The following is a 21,196-nucleotide window of genomic DNA, read 5'->3' as shown; positions in this document are numbered from 1 at the left end:
CTATGCTTGGACAACTAAATATGCTAAAGACATTTTAAAAAGCATGGGATATGTTTGCAACCTTATATGAATCAACGAATGCTTTTATAGTTTTGCTTTGAGAAATCGAATCAATCAAAGCTTTTAATGCAATAACAAAATTGGACATACATTTGACGGAGAGTCAAACATCAATACAAAACTAGGATAGACTATGAGGTCTCAAGTAATAGTACAAGTCATCCTCAATGGACTTGGTGAAGGACATGAGAACATAATTTAAAGCATAGCAATGCAGAAGCAAGAACTATAATCAATCTTATTAGATGAAGAATTAAGGACACACGCAATTCAAGCCAAGGAAGGATAACTAAGTGAACAACTCCTGGATAGAGGCTCTATCTTGATTAGATCCAGTTTGTCTTGTGCATTGTGCCAAGTTATTCGATGTCATCTTTAAAATTTTGCCACATAATGTTCAAACCCAATCTATTCTAGTCAATCACACAAGAGCACCTCGCTTTCTAGATATATCAAATAGTCATCTCCCTACAAATATGTGAATGTCTAGTATACAAGTAATCACAAATCTACAACAATATCATCTAGGGGCTTTAATATGATTAGCAATTCAAGAATATAGAGGTAGACCAAGCCAAACAGGACATCTAGGTCAAGAGCTATGGACAAGAAAATGGCATCACTTGCACTATCACAACCAAGAGCATACTCGCCATTTGCTTGTAAAAGTAACTTTTATTCCACATGTGCCTCCATCATTTTCATGGTTTGATTAAAATAAGATGAGGGCTAGATTTAACTAATCCTACAATTTAACCTAGCCTTGAGCACAAGTTAAATATATTAGGCTAACATTAACACTAAACTAATTAAGCAAGTTAAGTTATAAAGTAGTTGTTAGCTTTTGGTACGTGGAGGCTCGAAGAGCAACATTGTTGAATTGGACATAGTTGGCCTTCGCTCTTGAGTAGCTAAAACATAAATAAACAAAACGCCAACTTTTCAACGGAAAACAACTGATTCTACGAAAACAATTAGGCCAAGAATTGATTAGCTTAACACACTCAAGTGGCGAGGCTTTCCTTGAAATTAATGGTGTGACGCTCCAATTTTATATATGAAATATTTTGTAATATATATCACAGATAGTGTTTAAAAAGGATGGTTTTGATGTTTTGAAGGTTTTCGGAAAGTTTGGGTTAGTCGAAAAATTTTGGTTTTTGTCCATTATGGTGTCGGCTGGATTTTGCGGCTTGATTTTGAGTTGGTTAGAGAAATAATTTGAAGAAACTCTGTATGAGAGAGTTTTAGATCTTGTTGAGTAGAAAAACTTTGTCCTAGTGAAAAATTTGTGGTTCACTCATTTGCATGCATGTATGGAGGTCAGAAGTTGCTAACAAAGTGGTTTTGAGCTAAAAGTGCATCTAGATTTCCGTGTCAAGAGTTGCAGGCATTAGACAGAGGTCGAGATGGAAGAGTTAGCCATGAAAGTTCAAATGCAAAGGGAAAGAACAGAGTCCGATCTTCGAGATGAGCTATTGAGCTTGTCTATTGGATCTACGAGGCAGGCGTGGTGATGCTCCAAACAGGGCCGTTTTCATGCCTTTTATTTATTTTATTTTTTTTAAAAGACGTCGAGATTCCGTATGCGTTTGCTATCAAAAGCGCATGCTAAAAGAAGGTGAAAAGCACACGCACACTTTTTCGAGAAAAGCTATTTTTGGCCGATTTTGGAGGCTTTTGGCCGCTTTTTTTGGGAGTCGTGAAAGGCTATAAAAGAAGAGGAGATCATGAGAAGGAGAACATACTATCCAATGCACATATATCGAGGCTGTTTGAAAGAGAAGAGAAGGCGCGCATCTCGAGGTTGCACGAGCGAAGAGAAGGCATGCATCTCGAGGCACTGCGAAAGTGACAATAGCGCACCGTGAATCGAGGTAGCGCAAAGAAGAAGATAAGATCAAGATATTTTGAGAGTGAGAGTGTGATTGAGATTTGATCATTTGATCATCTGATTTGAACATCTTCATGCGAGTGAGAGTGAGATAGCTCGGGGGTGGACGGGTGGTATCGAGCTCCTTCACCGAGTGATTCTTCTCCAAAATTATTGTAAAGACTCATCAGTTTGATTCATACTGGAATCTCTCTTCTTGTTCATTCATGATTATTATCTTGCTATAATTTTGATCGTGGTTGTGAAAGAACGGTGCGTGACAAGTGGTATCAGAGCTCGGTTTCGATGGCAAACAACGAGGCAATTATGAAGAAACTAGAAGAACAAGATTCATTCATTCGAAGGCTAACCATGGAATTAAATAGATTGTCCAAAGGAAAAGGCATAGCGGATGATGGAGCTAGTGGTGGTGCTGCTGGCAGAAATTTAGAAGATGAAGAGGTCTATGTCGAGCTTGGTGCCGGGGTACCGAGCCGAAGGAGACAAAGACGTGAGGAAGATCTTGCCCAATCTGCTCTTTTGCAAGTTTTTAAGAAAGCGAAACTCTCTGAATTTGATGGTGAGAAGAAGATCGGGGAAGATTTAGAAGCGTGGCTCGAAGAAGTTGAAGATTTCTTTGCCCTACGAGAGTTTGATGAAGTGGGAAAGGCTAAGGTCGCGGCACTATAGTTACATGGAGTTGCAAAACTATGGTGGAAGTCGCATGTGCAAATCCGACAACGTCAAGATCAACCCATCACATGGGCTGAATTCAGAATTGCGACTGAAAAGAGGTATTGTTCTCCACATTATTATATCGAAAAGAAGATGGAGTTCTATAATTTTAAGCAAGTACAAGAGGGAAAACATAATCTTTCTGTGGATGAGTATAAAGAGAAGTTCCTGCGATTACATAAGTACGCACTTGAGGTCACAGATGAAGCTCTTACTCACAAATTTGTGGAAGGGCTTAAGGAAGATCTTTTATATATGATGAAAGGAACAGGATCAAGTGATTTCTTAGATGCTGTGGCTAAGGCCGAAAACTTTGAAAAGATGGAAGAATATAACCTAACAAAGAAAGCAAAATCAAAGTTCATTCCAACAGGTCATCGTTTTCAAGGGTCACAAGGTTCAATTTGTGGAAGGGCTTAAGGAAGATCTTTTATATATGATGAAAGGAACAGGATCAAGTGATTTCTTGGATGCTATGGCTAAGGCCAAAAACTTTGAAAAGATGGAAGAATATAACCTAAGAAAGATAGCAAAATCAAAGTTCATTCCAATAGGTCATCGTTTTCAAGGGTCACAAGGTTCATGTATGCCTCAACGAAAACCTGATTATTCGAATATGCCTAGATTTCAAGAGAGGAGTAGCCAACCTGGGTACAACCAAGTGGGAAGGCCAAACTTTAATAACCGAAATCAGAATCAGAATCAAAATCAAAATCAAAGAAATAAAGGAGTTTCAAATCAGAAAACCTAAGAAAACGCACCTTGGAAAAGTGATCCAGAGTTTATTGAACAAGCAAGAAGATTGGGATTATGTTTCTGATGTGGTGAGCAAGGTCACCAAACATTTGACTGCCCGAATAAAGCAAAATTTAATTTTATGAAAGGACCAATGATGGGAGCAAAGACGAATCAGACGAATCCAACCATCGACGAATCGGGGGACAAAGGTAAGTACTTGGAACCTATGAGATGTATGGCATCTTCCACAACTCATATGCATGCATCTGTGATTAAAGTGATGGGGAAAATTGGGAATCAAAACATAAGTTTTCTTATTGACTCCGGTAGCACTCATTGTTTTATATCCCCGAAATTTCTCAAGACTCTAAACGTAGAAATTAGGGATCAAGTCAGAAGACCAGTCCAACTTGCTAATGGAAAATTACATTATACTCAAGGGCTTCTAGAAAATTTTTCCTTCAGTTTAGTACAAAGGAAGAGTAAGGGAGATTTTTATGTTATTGAGATGGGGAAGTGTGACGCTATTATTAGAATGGATTGGTTAAATGTAAACAAAGCAGTAATTGATTGTGGAGAAAGGACCGTTAGTTTTCTTTATGAAGATGGCAAAGATAAAATTATTCAAGGAGAAGAAAGAGATAGTAAAGCTTCTCTCATATCAGCCATGAAATTGCTGTGAGGAGTAAGACAGGGCTGTGACACATTCCTCATCTTTGCTGATAAGTTAAAGGAGGGAAGTGAAGATGAGACAGTACCACACTATGTTACAAAACTCCTTGAAGAATTTTCCGATGTGTTTCCTGATGATTTACCTAGGATGTCACCGCTTAGACATCTTGACCATGCTATAGAGTTAGAACCAGGCACAAGTCCTTATTGTCGGGCTCCCTATAGATTTAATGTGATGAACTAAAGGAGTTAAAGCTTCAACTGGATGACTTATTAAAGAAATGGTTTATAAAGCCTAGCGTTTCTCCTTGGGGTGCACCAGTCTTATTTCAAAAGAAAAAGGATGGAACTTATAGGCTTTGCATTGACTATAGAGGATTGAATCGGCATACTATAAAGAATAAGTACCCTCTACCTCACATTGATGAATTGTTAACTCAATTGAATGGTGCCACAGTGTTCTCTAAAATTGATTTGTGGTCTGGTTACCATCAGATTCGGAGGAGGACATTCCTAAAACTGCTTTTAGAACTCGCTATGGCCATTATGAATTTACTGTGCTTACTTTTGGCTTGACCAATGCACCCACTACCTTCATGTGTCTAATGAATGATGTATTCCGTGAGTATTTAGATGACTTCATTCTGGTTTTCTTGGACGACATTTTTGTATATTCCAAGAATGGGGAACAACATGAACAACATCTAAGGAAAACACTTGAAAAGTTACGGGAGCATAAACTTTATGGGAAAAAGAGCAAATGTTTCTTCGCTAAAGACAAGCTTGTGTATTTGGGTCATGTGATTTTAAAAGATGGTACTCATATTGATCTTGACAAAGCAAGGCTTATTTCGGAGTGGCCTAGACCGAAAAATGTAAGGGAGGTAAGAGGCTTTATTGGCTTAGCACAATATGAGAGAAAACATATCAAAGATTTCTCAAAAATAGCCTCTCCACTTACTAATTTAACAAAACTTGACAAGTAGTTTATATGGACGGAGAAGTGTCAACAAGCTTTTGATACTATAAAAGACAAAGTGGCTGAAAATTGTATTCTCAAGATACCCAAGATGGGTAAACCTTTTGTAGTGGCATGTGATGCTAGTGGTACCCAACTTGGATGTGTACTTTCTCAAGATGGTCGTGTAGTGGAATATGAGTCTCGAAAATTAAGGAAGCATGAAGAGAACTATCCCACGCATGATCTCGAATTGGCTGCCATTGTTCATGCATTGAAACATTGGAGACACTTTCTACTTGGTGTAAAGTTCGAACTTCGAACGGATCATGAAAGTTTGAAGTACCTCTTCACTAAACCATTATTGAATAATAGGCAAAGAGGATGGATGAATCTTCTTTCCGAGTATGACTTTGAGATTAAGTACATTGAGGGAAAGGAGAATACGGTGGCTGATGCTTTAAGTAGAAGACCTTTCGTGAATGCCATCACCCTTATTCGTTCCGATCTTGCAGAAAACATTAGAAATGAACTTGAACATGATGTTTTTTATGCACCTATTCTTCGAAAGATTGCTCAAACACCTTGTGAAAAGATTGAAGGAAAGTTTCATTTGGTGAATGGTAATTTATATTTCCATGATAGAATTTGTGTACCATGTGATTCACCTTTGAGATGGAAAATCTTGTATGATTGTCACGATGCTCCATTTTCAGGACATGTTGGATATAACGAAACATACAGCAAGGTTCGAAAATCATTTTATTAGCCTGTACTAAAGCGTGATGTTCATCGTTATGTCCAAGAATGCTTGCAATGTCAACAAGTGAAGGTGGAACAACATAAGATGCCTAGTAAGATGCAACCTTTAGATATACCTTTTAGGAAGTGGGAATCACTATCCATGGATTTTATTACTAAACTACCTACAGCTCGAGGGGGATATGATACCATTTTTGTCGTCGTTGATCGTCTTACCAAAATGGCACATTTCTTTCCTATGAAAAAGACTGATGGTGCTCTTGAGGTAGCTAAGTTATTTATGAAAGAAATTTTCCGATTGCATGGGATGCCTAAAAGCATTGTGTCAGATAGGGATTCCAAATTTACTTCTAATTTTTGGAAGGCCACATTCAAAGCAATTGGGACGGAGCTTAAGATGAGTACAGCTTTTCACCCACAAACAAATAACGTACTTGAGGATATGCTTCGAATGTATGTTAATGAGAAGCAAACAAATTGGACTGAATTCCAATCCTTAGCCGAGTTTGCTTATAATAGTTCATGGCATAGCTCCATTCAAATGGCTGCATTTGAAGCCATGTATGGTCAGAATTGCCACTCCTGTGAATTTTGCGGATCCTCAAAATAGAGTCGAAGTGTCTAGACAAATGCTTGAGAGGATGGATGAGGAAGTGAAACTGATTCGAAAGAGCATTCAAAGAGCACAAGACGGGCAAAAGCATTACTATGATAAGAAGCGGTCTTTCCGTGAATTTCAGATTAGGGAGATGGTATTTCTTAAAGTAATACCTAAACGCAGTAATCTAATCCTTGGGAAGGATAGAAGACTCTCACCTCGTTTCGGTGGGAACGCTTGCATATCAACTTGAACTGCCTGAGAACATAAAAGTGCATTCTGTTTTCCATGTCTGTCTATTGAAATCTTATGTTGCCAACCCAACTCATATTTTGCAAGACAAGTCCAGGATCATGGAGGATGGGATTTTGAAAGTCGAACCTGAATATATATTGGACAGAAACACGAAGCGGCTTAGGAATAGAACAATAGAAGAAGTTTTGGTTAAGTGGGATGCTTATCCTGTAGAAGATGCTTCATGGGTAGACTTAGATGCCTTACTTAGTGAGTTTCCTTCATTTAAACTCTGAGGACAGAGTTCCTGAAAAGGGAACGGATGTGACGCTCCAATTTTATATATGAAATATTTTGGAATATATATCACAAATAGTGTTAAAAAGGATGATTTTGATATTTTAAAGGTTTTGGGAAAGTTTGGTGTTGGTTAAAAAATTTTAATTTTTGTCCATTATGGTGTCGACTGGATTTTGCGGCTTGATTTTGAGTTGGTTAGAGAAATAATTTGAAGAAACTCTGAATGAGAGAGTTTTAGATCTTGTTGAGTAGAAAAACTTTATCCTAGTGAAATTTGTGGTTCACTCGTTTGCATGCCTGTATGGAGGTCACAAGTTGCTAACAAAGTGATTTTGAGCTAAAAGTGCATATAGATTTCCGTGTCAAGAGTTGCAGGCATTAGACGGAGGCCGAGATGGAAGAGTTAGCCATGAAAGGTCAGATGCAAAGGGAAAGAAGAGGGTCCGATCTTCAAGATAAGCTATTGAGCTTGTCCATTGGATCTACGAGGCAGGCGTGGTAATCCTCCGAACAGGGCCGTTTTCATGCCTTTTATAAAATTTTAAAAAAAAAGACGTCGAGATTCCATATGCATTTACTATCAAAAGCGCACGCTAAAAGAAGGTGAAAAACACACGTATCCTTTTTCGAGAAAAGCTATTTTTGACCGATTTTGAGAGCTTTCGACCGCTTTCAAAAAGAGAAGGCACGCATCTCGAGATTACATGAGCGAAGAGAAGACATGCATATCGAGGCGCCGCGAAAGTGACAATAGCACACGTGAATCGAGACAACTCAAAGAAGATAAGATCAAGATATTTTGAGAGTGAGAGTGAGTGAGTGTGATTGAGATTTGATCATTTGGTCATCTGATTTGAACATCTTCATGCAAGTGAGAGTGAGAGTGAGAGTGAGAGTGAGAGTGCTCGAGGGTGGACGGGTGGTATCCAGCTCCTTCACGAAGTGATTCTTCTCCAAAATTATTGTAAAGACTCATCAGTTTGATTCATATTGGAATCTCTCTTCTTGTTCATTCGTGATTATTATCTTGCTACAATTTTGATCATGATTGTGAAAGAACGGTGCGTGACAAATGGAGAGTGACACTCACAAGGGATCCAATACGTCTCCTATCCAACGCTACATCAAACTGCCAACTAATTTTAGGATAGTCATCAACCACCCTACCCCATCCTATTGGCTGAAATGGGAATGAAACCTCTAGAAGGGGAAGCGTTGTGTCAATTCATGGCCTACCTCAACAAACTCGAGAAGATGGACGCCAATATGATACCACACAGGGCGATTGAAGCTACACAAACAATGGGCTAGCACAAAGAAGGAAATAAGTGCATACAATCATGTGGTATAACAGCCGCCGATATACCAAAAGATGCATGTGAAATAAGATGCAGAAAATGCTTCAGTAACTCTGGCAAAATCCAGGTACAAAAATGCAGTTTTATAAACAAGAAATTAACTCAATGGATAGCCACAGAATGCAGAAAATACCTTGGGGAAGACATCAATATTTAGACGACATCTAATACGCAAAATCAGAACTAGTTCACATGATCTCGGGAAGGCTACGGATTCCCACATAGGAAAGAACCTGCAAAATCTTCCCCACAAGGGGAGATAGAAAATTAAGAGCATGTACTTTTGAAGTGTAGAGCCTATGCACACATCAGAGAAGACTATGGGGACAGCTCAGATCTAAAAAATCTACTGGCACAACCAGCCAAAAAGCTAGGAAGCTACCTGAAAGAGATTTTAGAACATTACAATAAGATTCTAGGTCTAGCACAGAAGCTAGCCCAACAAGTACTCAATACATGACAAGTTTATAATGTTTGGATGTAAGGGATCACTATAAGTTAATATTGGTCGCCAGCCCCATAGATCCTGAAGAGTCTCCCGTGAACTTTAATATAATCATCTCTCTCTCTCTCTCTCTCTCTCTCTCTCTCTCAAAATGAGAATATAAAGATAAAAGGAGAAAAGCAATCTGTAAAGATATTCGAATTAGTTACTAGTGAGAACAATCAAGAAATGTGCTCAAAGTGCAACTAGCCACAAGGGGGAATATCGAAGCTATCATAGACAGAGAAGAAACAAAACAAGTGTGAGTAAAAATGTATTCCACCAATTAGAAACTAAACAGTAGTTGTCAGCCATGCAGAAAAGATAGCAACAAGATGCAAATTCGTCCCTCATCTTTTAAACCACACCCCCTATCAGTATAACGAATTTTTGATCCACTATTAAGTGATTAATTTTGGGAGTCTGTACGCACCCCTTTGACAAGCAGATAATGTACAACGAGATTCTGAATCTGCAAAAGGAACGATATGCACTGCTGTGAAACCACAAAAATCTTAAGCCTGTTAAACCATGCTCTTGAGTTAGCTCTTGACTAAGCTCACTTTCGTAATTTTTGTAACTCACCTTATTGCATTTTCATGTCAGCCCATTTGCCGTCATTACAAGAATGATATGGAATTTAACGTTTTGATGAGCTGCAGCCTGCTTTTACAGGCATATGCTTGTGCCTATGAGCAATTAAGACCTTACATGCTAAACTTTGGAAAACCTTCATGCAGGGAACCTTAGAACTAGAGCACCCCCATCACATTTTTTGACCTCATGAGTTCCAGTTACCAAAGGCTTGGAATGGAAACAGGCCAATAATCCTTCTGTATGGTCACTATGCAAGGAAGTGCAACCCTGTTGCTTTGGCGGGGGGAAGGGGGAAGGGGCGGGGGGAATAGCTTCCTCTGCCTTGACCAATGACACTCACATTGTCTTCTTGTCACTATCATCCAGTGCAGCTAGCCGTTCCACCAGAGGAGGATGTGAGTAGTGGTATGCAGAATACCACCGATCAGTATTCATTGCGGAAAGGTTCTCCTCCTGAAAAATAAAGTATCATTCAAACTTGTTACTTGCCCATGGCCAAAAGAAGCAAATACATAAAATAAGAGGTGGATCGTAACCTGTAGCTTGATTAGCCCAGCACGAAGTGGAGCTGCATATCCTAACTTACGTGCAAATGCATCCGCCTGCATTATGAGCTTATAAAGTCAGACTCCAAAAAGAATAGAGAGGCGTAATGCCTATTTCCATCTTCATTGGCCACCTTTGAAGTGGAGAAATTTCCATTGTAGGCAATGAAACTCCAGAAAAGTCCACCTATGGCCTTAATCAACTAAAAATGAGTCAGAATAACCAATGTAAAAGCACCATTGAGAGATATACCTGAAACTCAAATGCACGGCTAACAAGGTTCAGTCCAAAGCTAACAAGATGATGAAGAGGCATAATGGTATGCTGTTAATGCCATTAACAAGCATATGTTTAGACTTTGTTAATTGCACATGATACAAGAGCAAATAGAAAAATGTAGGACAGAATAATGACCGTTTTGATCCATACAGCAGTACAACATTAATGCAATTAGCAAGTTGATACAATGCCAACAAGATAATGAAGAGAAATAAATAGCTCCACACACATCCACACGAACTACTTACCTCACACTTCGCACATATTCAGCTTTCACATAGTAACAGCTTAGGAATTTTCAGAAATCATATCAGATGGATGTAAAGAGCTACTATCATTTTGATAGAGCTTTCCCTATAGATCCTATAGGGTGTCAAGCAGACAATCATATCATATCATATCATTCTGAGTCCTTTCCCTTTCTCCCCATCTCACTCCTCGTGTTTCTACCCTTCTGCCCTGACCCATCCTACTATACGAGGGGATTTTTGTTTACCATCTCCCTTCATTCGACCCCCAAAACCAAGTCTAGTGTACCCAGGCTCTCACATAGGTCTAAGCTGCCATGGAATCTCAGGATGTGGAGATAAAGCACCAAATCCCATGCACCATTCACCAGCACGACAAAGTCAGCTCCTTCGTGCTTTGGTGCAGTGCTTGGACCACTGACGACTGCAGCCTATATCCTTATGGTGGATGGGTTACCACAGGTGAGTGGTGATTTCTCCCCCTGTGATCACATGGCAATAAGAATCCATCTTCCCTATAGCCTGCACAACAGAACAAGACATAACATTGGAACCTTGATAAGGGAAACCACCAACAAAGCATACAATCTCAGGAACAATCCATGTCATGACCAATTTGCAAGGAAGGCCTAACCAGCCATAGGTTCAGATACATGAACCATCATCTAATCCATCGCGTGAGCAAGTCCCTTGGCAGTGAGCTACCTGCATCCCATACAATAGGAGTATCTTGCCCAGACACAAACTACTCCAAGGACGTCATGTCTCTTGGGAGAGACATTTACATTGAGCCCTATGCATAATTCATAAGCCCAGACCAGCTTTCCCTAGTTATGCTCTAAATAACCCGTTATTTCTTAAATAGTTACGCTTTTCCTAGAGTAATATCCACCTGATCCAATGCTAGCTTAGTCCAACATCAACCTTTAATTTGATACAGATCCTCGATGCACATGGTCTAAACCTTGGGCCCTATTTTTCCAAGTTTAGGGCATCGACGGTAATCCACCTTGATAGTGCCCATCTTCACATCACCTAGGTTAAGTATGAGCTGGGAACACCATACAACGCATTTAATCCCACCTGCACCTTTTCTTTCGCCCCCATTTTGACACCTTTGTTCACATTTTTCTGCTTGCTCTTCGCCTCTCCCAAGCCTCCATTCATTTCATCTTTTCCTCTTTTCTATCGCCATCCTCTACTCCCTTCAGTTACTGTTAAAAATAACGTATTATTGAAACAATCGCCATGTACCTATTAGTTAAAGCGTGAGGGACATATTTTATCCTTATCTAAGATTGTTTAACCCTAACTGCAGTTAGAGGTTGAGTGTCAGTTAGATGCCACCCTAGGGTTTTGACATTTCAGGCAACCCTTGCACTCTCATAATCTAGTCCAGCTAGCTCCCTCCATCTCCATTGCCCCCAAGCTCACACTTTTTTCACATTTGGCATCAGAGCACGCAACTCACTCCCAACACCTCCCCAACCCTCAGGGGGTCATTCTTTCGCAAAAAGCTTGAACTTTGTCACAAAAAACCTCAGCCTCCATCTCGTTTTTGGCGGCAAGCTACATTTGGAGCTGTCCAGACTCTAGGGCTAGGCAGCTGGGGGGGGGGGGACGCATATATATCCATACTCTTTGTTACTAGGTTTCTCATTTTTCATTCTACATGATTGTAATTCTGCATCTCAGTAACTTTAGACCGAGCTGGTAAGTTTACTTATGCTGTTGCAGATTGTTCTTTTTCTTATCCGGCAGAGTTATGCAGAACTCTTTGGACCTTGTATTTGTACTTGCTTTTGTTCCAGTCCCATCGATCTCGATGGGCCTTCTATGGACTTTAATACAAGCATTTCATTTCTACATCTAGATAATTTGAGGCATTACCCATAGCTACTTGCTTACTTTGGTCCACATATTTTACACTCATCAAAAGAAATTGTTGAAAATCATTGGATATTTGTTATGGGACTTCTAGGTCCTCAGAATTATGTCTGAGGAGCTGTATTGCTGTTGTAACTGCATTGCATCATCGGAATAAAGAAATATACCAGAGACGTGCACCTCACTCACACCCCATTCAGTGCCAGCGTCATTTTTCATCTAAACCCTATCCTTTGTGTGAATTTTGAATCACATGTATGTGAATGATATTTTCAGTTTCCACACAGCAGCACAGCTATTTAAAATTCTAGCTTATTAAGTAATTCATTGGAGATTCTGTTATTTCCTGACTCTAATATGGGTACCTTGTTATATATATATATATTTTTTTTTATATTTTTATTTTTATTTTTATTTTTATTTTTATATATTTATATTCTAGCTTATTAAGTAATTCATTTCCTGACTCTAACATGGGTATTTTGGTATCAAGGTACTTTCTCACTTGCTGCTCTCTGCCCTCCGATAGAGTCATCCAGAAATGGTTGGGGTACTCATGAACTGTCTCTCCCGATTTCTGAGGTCTTTCCCTCCATGCAAATCTCCCTCTCAAACTTGGGAGATAGGAGCTGTCCCTAAAGCTGGTTCTTGAATCCTTCTCATGTCTTTGCAATCTTTCCTTCATGCTCCAATGCCTGCTATCATAAGGTGGCTGAACCCTCAAGCAAGAGAATTGCAAAGTTCAACTTCACCTTCTCAGATGACTCAACCCCACAGAATAGGTGTCAAGATTCCTCGTCCATCCAAGTAAGACTTCCGGTTCATGTTTCCCATTGTACTTAATTATCTGAACATGCTTCCTACCAAAGTCTGATCTTTTAATCACAGCTATGGCGACATCCACGTCTGTATGACTCCCAAGATTATACCGATGAAATGGGAGATGCTCATCTAAAGCTTCTCTTGTGCTTCTTCTCCTTTATCCTCACTGACCCCTCTGTTTATTCAATCGCGCCATCCTCAAGCTCTTCCTCATCATAATCAGCCAACATGCTCTAAACTCCTGTGAATCCAAACCTTTTGGCACTTCTTTCCTTCTGCTTCTCCTGCTTCTTTTCTGTGATCTCCATCTCAGCTTGTTCCTTCTTATACTTGTCCCAAACAAACTGATCCCATGGATTCTGCAAAGCTGTTCCCATAGTTGCCAACCTGTTTTGGATAGTGCTTGAGTGAACCAAAGAGCTGAAACAATTCCACTAGCTCCTCATCTATGTCTACTGCTTTCTTCTGCTTTCTCTTCTCTACCTCTCGTCTCTACCTCAAAATCAATAGACCACCTTGAGCTTAGTGTGTTAGAAGCATGCACTTGCAGAAGCATGTTAGCAGATATTTTGACTAACGCTTAGAAATAAAATAGTTATTTAACTTAAACAACAATTCAGCTCAAATCAACACAAAGAGAGACAGAGAAGGTTCAAAGAGGAATACAGGAATAGCGACGCCGCATGGGGTGCGAACAAGAATCACGGCCTTCCAAAGAAATCTAGAAGATTTCTGTTCAATGATGCTTGGAATATGAATACAATAGCAATCTGAAATTTCCAAACAGAATCAATACGTCTAAAAGTTATTGAACATTTCTTGCAACCTTCTCTGAAATGACTCCCACCTCGGGTTGGCTACCATGATCATCTACACGAACCACAGACTAGGATCAAACTACCTGAATCACCATATAGAACTCACCACCCCAACACGAACACGTCCAGCTCACCCTTGAGCACATAGACGTCATGGGTAAGGCCTATGACATAGCCCTAACTCAAGACATCTGCATCCCTACCTCCGACATCCCATTCATGAGGGAGTTTGTGTAACCTTTCTGGAACTAAAACACAACTTCAATAATCAATTCGCAGAAAATCTGAGCAGTTAGCACCTGAAAACATTTTCAGCAAGCAATACTTCATGATGAAGCTGGAACTTGAATCGCAATAGGAGAGAGAGAGAGAGAGAGAGAGAGGAGGGGGGTGGGGGGCGCGCAGCACAATAGGGGACAAAAATAAGGGCTGGCCCCCCCGAGGATCTTTATTGCAATAGAAAAAATGTTACAAAGCTTGCTCACGGGAGAGCATGAGTCTGGTACAACTTGAGTCCTCATCCCGTACAATTCCTATCTAAGCATTACCAAACTATGGTCTATAGCCATATGCTTAGTATAATGATGGGCACCACCATTGGGATGTACCTCTTCCAATCTAGCCAGTATCTTGAGAAGTATGCCCTCAACATGTTCTCTAGTATGATCTGTCCTTAATAGTCGCACAATAATTAAAGGATGATCAACCAAGCTCAAAACTCCCTAACACAGCAAAAGCAGCTGGAGCCTCTGCAGCCCTGAGTCTTCAAGATAGTTATGCTCTCCAATATTACGTGTTTGCAACGTTTATAAATGAAGTTTAGTGACAAAGCACTGGTCTCTAAGTTGGAGGAGACAACACTGAATCCCTGTCTTGTGAAAACATTTATGCACCATGTAGTTTAACTAAGTTTATGGAGAATGACACAACAAGTCTCAAAGAGATTCATTATGGCATGAACACGAAAGAGATCAATCATCATATTAGAATGCCTCCCAAGTTTTTGAATGCCCACCAAGTGGTGCAAGTCCCATAGATGGCATTGCTAGTAGGCAAGGCCATCTTGCTCTAAAGTATCATGTTTTTTTTTTCAAAGAAGCTCTAAAGTATCATGTTATTAAGCAAACTTATTGTTGGGTGCGGAAAGCAATGGAAACAGAGTGGAATGCATGTATCTGTGAAAGGCGGAATAGAATCAAACACATCATAGGCTTCCACTCAAGGCTGTGTTTTACAGTCCAGCCAAGGTAAAGGGGCATGCTCAAGAAAAACCACGTCTCTATTGACAATCACCTTGCCCGTGCTAGGTTGAAACAACTTGGAACCTTTGATTTGTAAGCTGTACAGCCAATGAAGATGCATTTGACAGCCTTATAATCAAGCTTATGCCTCAACTGAGAGGGTACATGCACATACGCAAGAGACCCAAACACCCGCATGTGAGAAATGACAGGCTTACGACCTATCCATGCTTCATAGGGAGTCATGGTCTTCAATGCCCGAGTCGGTGCTTGGTTGAGCACACAGTTGGCACACATAATCGCACCCACCCAGAACTTATTGGGCAAAGACTTTCCCTTAAGCATGCACCTGCCCCTTTCCGTTTCTGTTCTATTCTTGCACTCGGCAACCATTTTGTTGTGGAGTGTAGGCCACTGTGCATGGATGAATGATACTCCGGGCTGCTAAAATCTAAAAAATTATTGAGACAAATTACAGATTCAACCACGGCATTAGCTTCTATAGCAGCCTACTGTGCATATATGTCAAGATGATATAGCCCTCTATCAAGTGTTCCAATAAGTACAATATAGTTGTCCTACTGATTATCATAAATGGCACAGCGTAACCATCAAAAAGAACTCTGAAGCCATGTGTGGAGATGGCTGAGATAGAAATCAGATTCTTTTTTATACATGGAACATATAAAACTTCCACGAGTGGAATGGTATCACCTGACACTGTAGTGACAAGCACATGACCAATCCCTTTCACAAGATATCCTGCATTATTTGCACAAGTGCCAGTGCCCCCCTCTGGAACAACACTCAATGTGTGTTTTGCAGGAAGTGGTGTGCTTGGAAGCACCACTAGAGACAAACCAGTCTCAGACAAAATCTGAGGCTATAAAAGCTAAATCATGCAGCCTAGGATTATAATAACACTCCACAATAAATGCCCACTCATCATGAGCAAGATTGGCTGCCTCTCTATTTGTGACATTAGCAGCTGGAGTATTTGTGACAACAAGACCTTGCTGTCTTGGCTGTCCCTGCTTCTTCTCCTCGGAAGCGATACGCTTCCGACACTCAGAGATGTCATGACCTAGTTTCCTGCAATAATTGCAATGTTTCTTCTTCTTCCCATCGGCTGAAGAGGAAGAGGATGAGGTACCACATGTAGGTTTGGGCTTGCTGTAATTTTTCCCTCCTTTGCCCCTATGATCAGTAGCAAAGGCTTGATCTGCACGAGTGGAAGCAGCCCTGTTTTGGCGACTGTGCTCCTCCTGCAGGAAGCCCTATTTTGGCGACTGTGCTCCTCCTACAGGAATAGGGAAGCCAGCTGATCAAAAGAATAGAGGTTGGGGTTACCCATGGCCACTAGTTGAAGTGTTGTAGCAAATCATGATGGTAGACACAACCTATGATCTGGTACAATCTCATCAACATTGATGAGCTGCTCTCTGAAGTCTTTGACCTGCGTCAAATAGGCATCCATGCTGCCCCCTTCATTCATCTTAACATTGTCAAGCTGTCTACGCAAATAACCAACTCTAGCCTCATTGCATATCTGATAAAGACTCGCCCAAGTATCCCAAGCAGCCTTGGCTGTTTTGCAAGACCGAATGTGAGGTATAACAACTCTCTGGCAATCACTGCATGTGCCTGTGTATCTCACTAATCCCAACGAGTCTGTTCTTGTGTTGGAGAGTCGGCGGCAACCAGGTAGAAGTGGCTGCATTAGCAACAAGTGCATGTGATGAAGAGACACATCTAGTCTCCGATCCAGATACCAATAGGTGGTGCATCAACAGGTGGACAAGTCTAGTTCCTGGACACCAATAGGTGGTGCACCAAGTACCATCACATGGGATAATTGGTGCCATCAAGCTAGTCCAAAGGGCAAATGTCTGCAAATCTGAGCTGAATCTGTCCCAAATGGTGTCTGAATGCCACAAATGTCAAAGGACAGATAGCCCAAATCAAAGGGCAGATGCAAATAGAACCCAAATTTGGCTATTTCAAGCAAAGAATGCTGCAAATATCAGCAAATCTGGCAAAAGCCCCAAATTTGAAGAGGGCAAATATGCCAAAAAGAGGGCAAATTGGTAAAAGCCCCAAAATAAGGTATAAGTTTGCAATGTGACCAAATCTGCTGCAATTTCTTGCCAATGTCAATGAAAAACCCCCCATTTCATATCAAAGCAGCCAAATGTACTGCTATTTAGGAAAATGTGACAAAATTACCTGCAAATCTAAAAATATCCCACAGCCTGCCAGCAATAGATCCAAAATCCCCAACGTCGGAGTTGAAATGGAGTCAAAATAGGGCAAATATTGCAAAAGCCCCAAAATGTGACCAAAAGAAGCAAACGTCAGTGCAAAATCTGCAAATGTGACACAAAAGCCCCAATTTCTAGAGCAAAACAACCTCAATGTGCAATGTGTGCAAATGTGACATAAACGAGGGTGAAAAACTTCAAATCCAATTGTACCAGGCAGATCTGAGTCAAGAGGGAACAAATCCCAGCCAAATGGTGCTAGAGCAAGTTGGAGCAGCTGGAGAAAAGTCCAAATGACTGAAAAGAGTCCGGTTGTATGGACTCTTGGCACCGCCGCGCATGTGTCCATACAAGTTTGTACGGTCGTCTTTACGACATCTTAGGCCGAAACGGTGCGGGACGGGTCGTTTGTATGAGGGCAACTCAAAATTTTCAAAAAATGTCAAAATCGAACCTCCAAAAGTCAAAAAACAGCCGCTGGACTGTTTTTCCTCTCAAAACACAAGTTTCTAGTGATGAAATGAGCAACGGCTGAGCACAAGGGGAGACAGGTAAGAACAAGAGAACCCGCTCTAATACCACTGTTGGGTGCGGGCAGAAATGGAAATAGAGTGGAATGCAATGGAGCAAACAAGCTGAAGTAAACGTGAGTACTTGTAAATGGATAATGAGAAAGTAAAGGGGTGGCCTATATGGCCCTGAAGTCAACCATATGGTTGACCTCTGAAGACGATTGAGTCCTAAGACTAGCCTACAAGGCCATACCAGGGCTAAACACTTATCCTTCATTCTTTGATTGATCATTAAAAAAATATGGACATTCTGCCGGTCTCAAGAAGTGAAATCAGCTTGATGTTTAATACTTTATTGACTTCATATCTAAGCTATTCATCGACTCCACTAAATACGCCTCAGCATTCAAAGATACACTTTACTTAGTCTTCAACACAGCAGTTTTTTTTTTTTTTAACTAGATACATCAGTTACACACATTCCTTATTTCTGACACTTGCAAAACATGAAAAGTCAGAATTTCTGAACCTGAAACAGGATGAGGCCAATTAGAACCGGCTGACTGGAAAAACCAAAGCTTTCAAACAACACCTTGGAGTTACGCACTAATGTATAACCACCAAACTGGAGCAATGTGAGGATCTGCAATGTGAAGCATTTCATAATCAAACAATTGTAACGTTTTGGATTTTGTATTTTCCACAAGGCTTGCTAAGTATACTGTATTTAAATTCGTATTATAAATGCCCAGGAGATTAGAAACTGATTGGAGAACCTGCATAGCAATAAAGGAGTACGTGGTGTGATTCAACTTCCAGTGGCCCAACTCATGAGCAATAACTGCTACTACTTCCTCCTCGTCTTTACACTGGAACAGCAGAATTGACTTATGATCAAAAGCTTCAAACAGTGAGAAAATAACTCAGTACTTGCAAAGGAATTAGACCACTACAGTGCAAACGCTTAAAATCCTGGAATGTCCCAAGACAACCTGAGTAATTATATCTCATATAAATTACAAGATGACAGTTTGACACACAAAAAACAATCCAGCATTTTAGAAAAGGAAATAATAGACTCATGCACACCACCAGAACCATACAGTAAAACCATTCAACAGTAGCAGAAACAGCCAATGTTCAAACTCACTTATCTTTCATGAATGTTCATGTCCTTTCAACAGAACACATTTCTTAAAGAGCAAAATAAGAACGGTATACCATGTTCTATGGTAGTGAATTGTAAGCAAAAAGCTCCTCCCTTCATTGGAAAGAATGCTACTACAATCCAACAGCTTGAAATCTTGCATAATTTATTTTCTTCCTTGATTTGGAAGCCACTTGAAAACAGGCTTTAAATGGTGTGATTATTTTTCATGTCTGTCGTCATGAAGCACCTTCTTAACCCTTGAGTGTTCAGTTCTTAAACTGCTGCTAAGGCTCACCCAATATCCAGGGTGACAAAGGTAGGTATCATCGAAATGGTTCTGATACTACAGTTTTACAAGGTTAGCCTAGTATAGGGCCAATAGCATATAAAGTTACACATATATAATAGGCCATTAAGAACCATCCCATACACTAATCGGCAAACAGGCATGCCAAAAATAAGTCCATCAACAGCTGTCACACTTTCAAGCTCTTAAACTCCAGGTTTCCTAGGTAGTTCCGCATTTTTGGGCAAGGTTAAGCTTCAATTCTTGATGCGCTCCCTTTACAAATAGGACCAACTACTGACAGTTGATCCCTCATTACCACCATTTTAGTGATATGCTCCTCTATTGTGTCCCCCTCCTCCACATGCATGTTGTAGATTTTCTATCTATAGGTGAAGGATTCTGGCTGCGTTGCTGACCTCATGCATGTTCTTTAGAGTGGTCCATGCTGAAAACACCAAGTCTGTCAGCTGAAGATGCAAGAGGCAATCGTGCCAATGATTATGGCTAGGGCCTCTACATCACGCTCTGACTACATCAGGATCTCCTGGTGTCACCGCTATCCCAAAACCATTTTTGATATCCGGAGTCCTTAGTTCCATTCCTGCCGTAATCTCCCAAAGCATCTGTACTACAAGGTGACTCATCGTAATTTGTACACTCGAGCATCCTCGATCCCTCAAAGCTTGGGATGAGTAGTCTACTGACCATGACGAGGATGTGAAAGGCTTAGGAGGAGTACACCTATCTGAATCTTGATCACCTACTCCTCGCAAGGTTACCTGTCCTTCAGAGATAGGAGATGATGTCTACAAGCTTGACCTGAGATCTCCTTCCAAAGGTTCTCACCTTGATCTTCCTGCACTTGTGAGTCTTCCTCAAGGCTCAGGTATCATTTTAGAAAACAGCAGTGGAGGTCACTTGCTGTAGCCAACACTCCCACAGCGGGAAGATTGCATAAACGTTTGCCCAAAAATCACACAATGCTAACTCAAATCTCACTCCTTTCCTTAATGTGTACACAAGTAAATATAGATGATGCAGACAGTTATTGAACTTTGGTTATGAGAGTGGAAACAGTAAATATATATTGCTCCAAAGATGGACAAAACCTATGCAAAGGTTTGCAGAGTGTGCCACCATCTAGCAGCTAAGGTGCTCTGCCTAGATGTGGACCTTTTTCACAACAAAACTGTTCTCCTACCTCCTTCAAAACATTGTCAGCCTGCATAGAGCTTCAATCGGCTTAGTAGATGCCCTGCAAGTAGACCTTCTTGCTGCTCCAGTGGACAGCCAATCGTGAGGCAATGTTTGCTTTCAATCCTTGACCTCGTTGCTGCTTCCATCTGCAGCCAATGGATGAGTCACAACGGACCTTGATTCCTCTTTCTTTGGACCTCCCTGCTGCTTGTACTGCAGCCCAAATCTGAGGCATCAAAGACCTAACAGTGCAGTGTACTGCTCTTCGCCTACAGGTGATCTACAGGCTGGACTGCCTCATGGCCTCCTCTGCTGCTCCAATCTGCTCCACAATGTGATGCACACCACAGGGACTGCTAGCCCCCCTGTGGCTCTTCAAACTGAGGCACACTGGATGAATAATAGGGCCCAGGGCTTGGACCCTCTATATAGGGCTGGAGGCCCCCAAAAGATGGCTGACCAGATCTGTAGACTGGCCCAACCAGTCTGCCTACCCAGGTAAGCTCCATAACTTTCGCCTGACTGCCTGGCAGTCGCTCACCGCCCCAGCCTATTTGATACTCTTTTGACCTTACTG

The 21,196-nt window shown here is 40.8% G+C and overlaps 1 protein-coding gene across 1 annotated transcript in view; it reads right to left on the bottom strand.

The window, feature by feature from the left end:
* Positions 1 to 9,271: 9,271 nt before the first annotated feature.
* The window catches only part of ATSTE24 (Peptidase family M48 family protein), a 59,109-nt gene continuing 47,184 nt past the window's right edge, over positions 9,272 to 21,196 (bottom strand). The window contains exons 10-14 of the mRNA XM_087395194.1: positions 18,760 to 18,852; positions 18,513 to 18,626; positions 10,168 to 10,239; positions 9,906 to 9,971; positions 9,272 to 9,822 (exon numbers count right to left, since the gene is read on the bottom strand). Coding sequence (XP_087251320.1) covers positions 9,706 to 9,822; positions 9,906 to 9,971; positions 10,168 to 10,239; positions 18,513 to 18,626; positions 18,760 to 18,852 — 462 coding nt within the window. The 3' untranslated portion in view covers positions 9,272 to 9,705. The remainder of the gene's footprint in view (positions 9,823 to 9,905; positions 9,972 to 10,167; positions 10,240 to 18,512; positions 18,627 to 18,759; positions 18,853 to 21,196) is intronic.

This window comes from Dipteris shenzhenensis, chromosome 24, assembly GCF_047967505.1.
Source record: "Dipteris shenzhenensis isolate YYH24624 ecotype China chromosome 24, Dip_SZ_1.0, whole genome shotgun sequence".
Lineage (NCBI taxonomy): Eukaryota > Viridiplantae > Streptophyta > Polypodiopsida > Gleicheniales > Dipteridaceae > Dipteris > Dipteris shenzhenensis.
The sequence above is the reverse complement of the archived record's forward strand: the minus strand, read 5'-3'. Positions and strand labels throughout refer to the sequence as shown.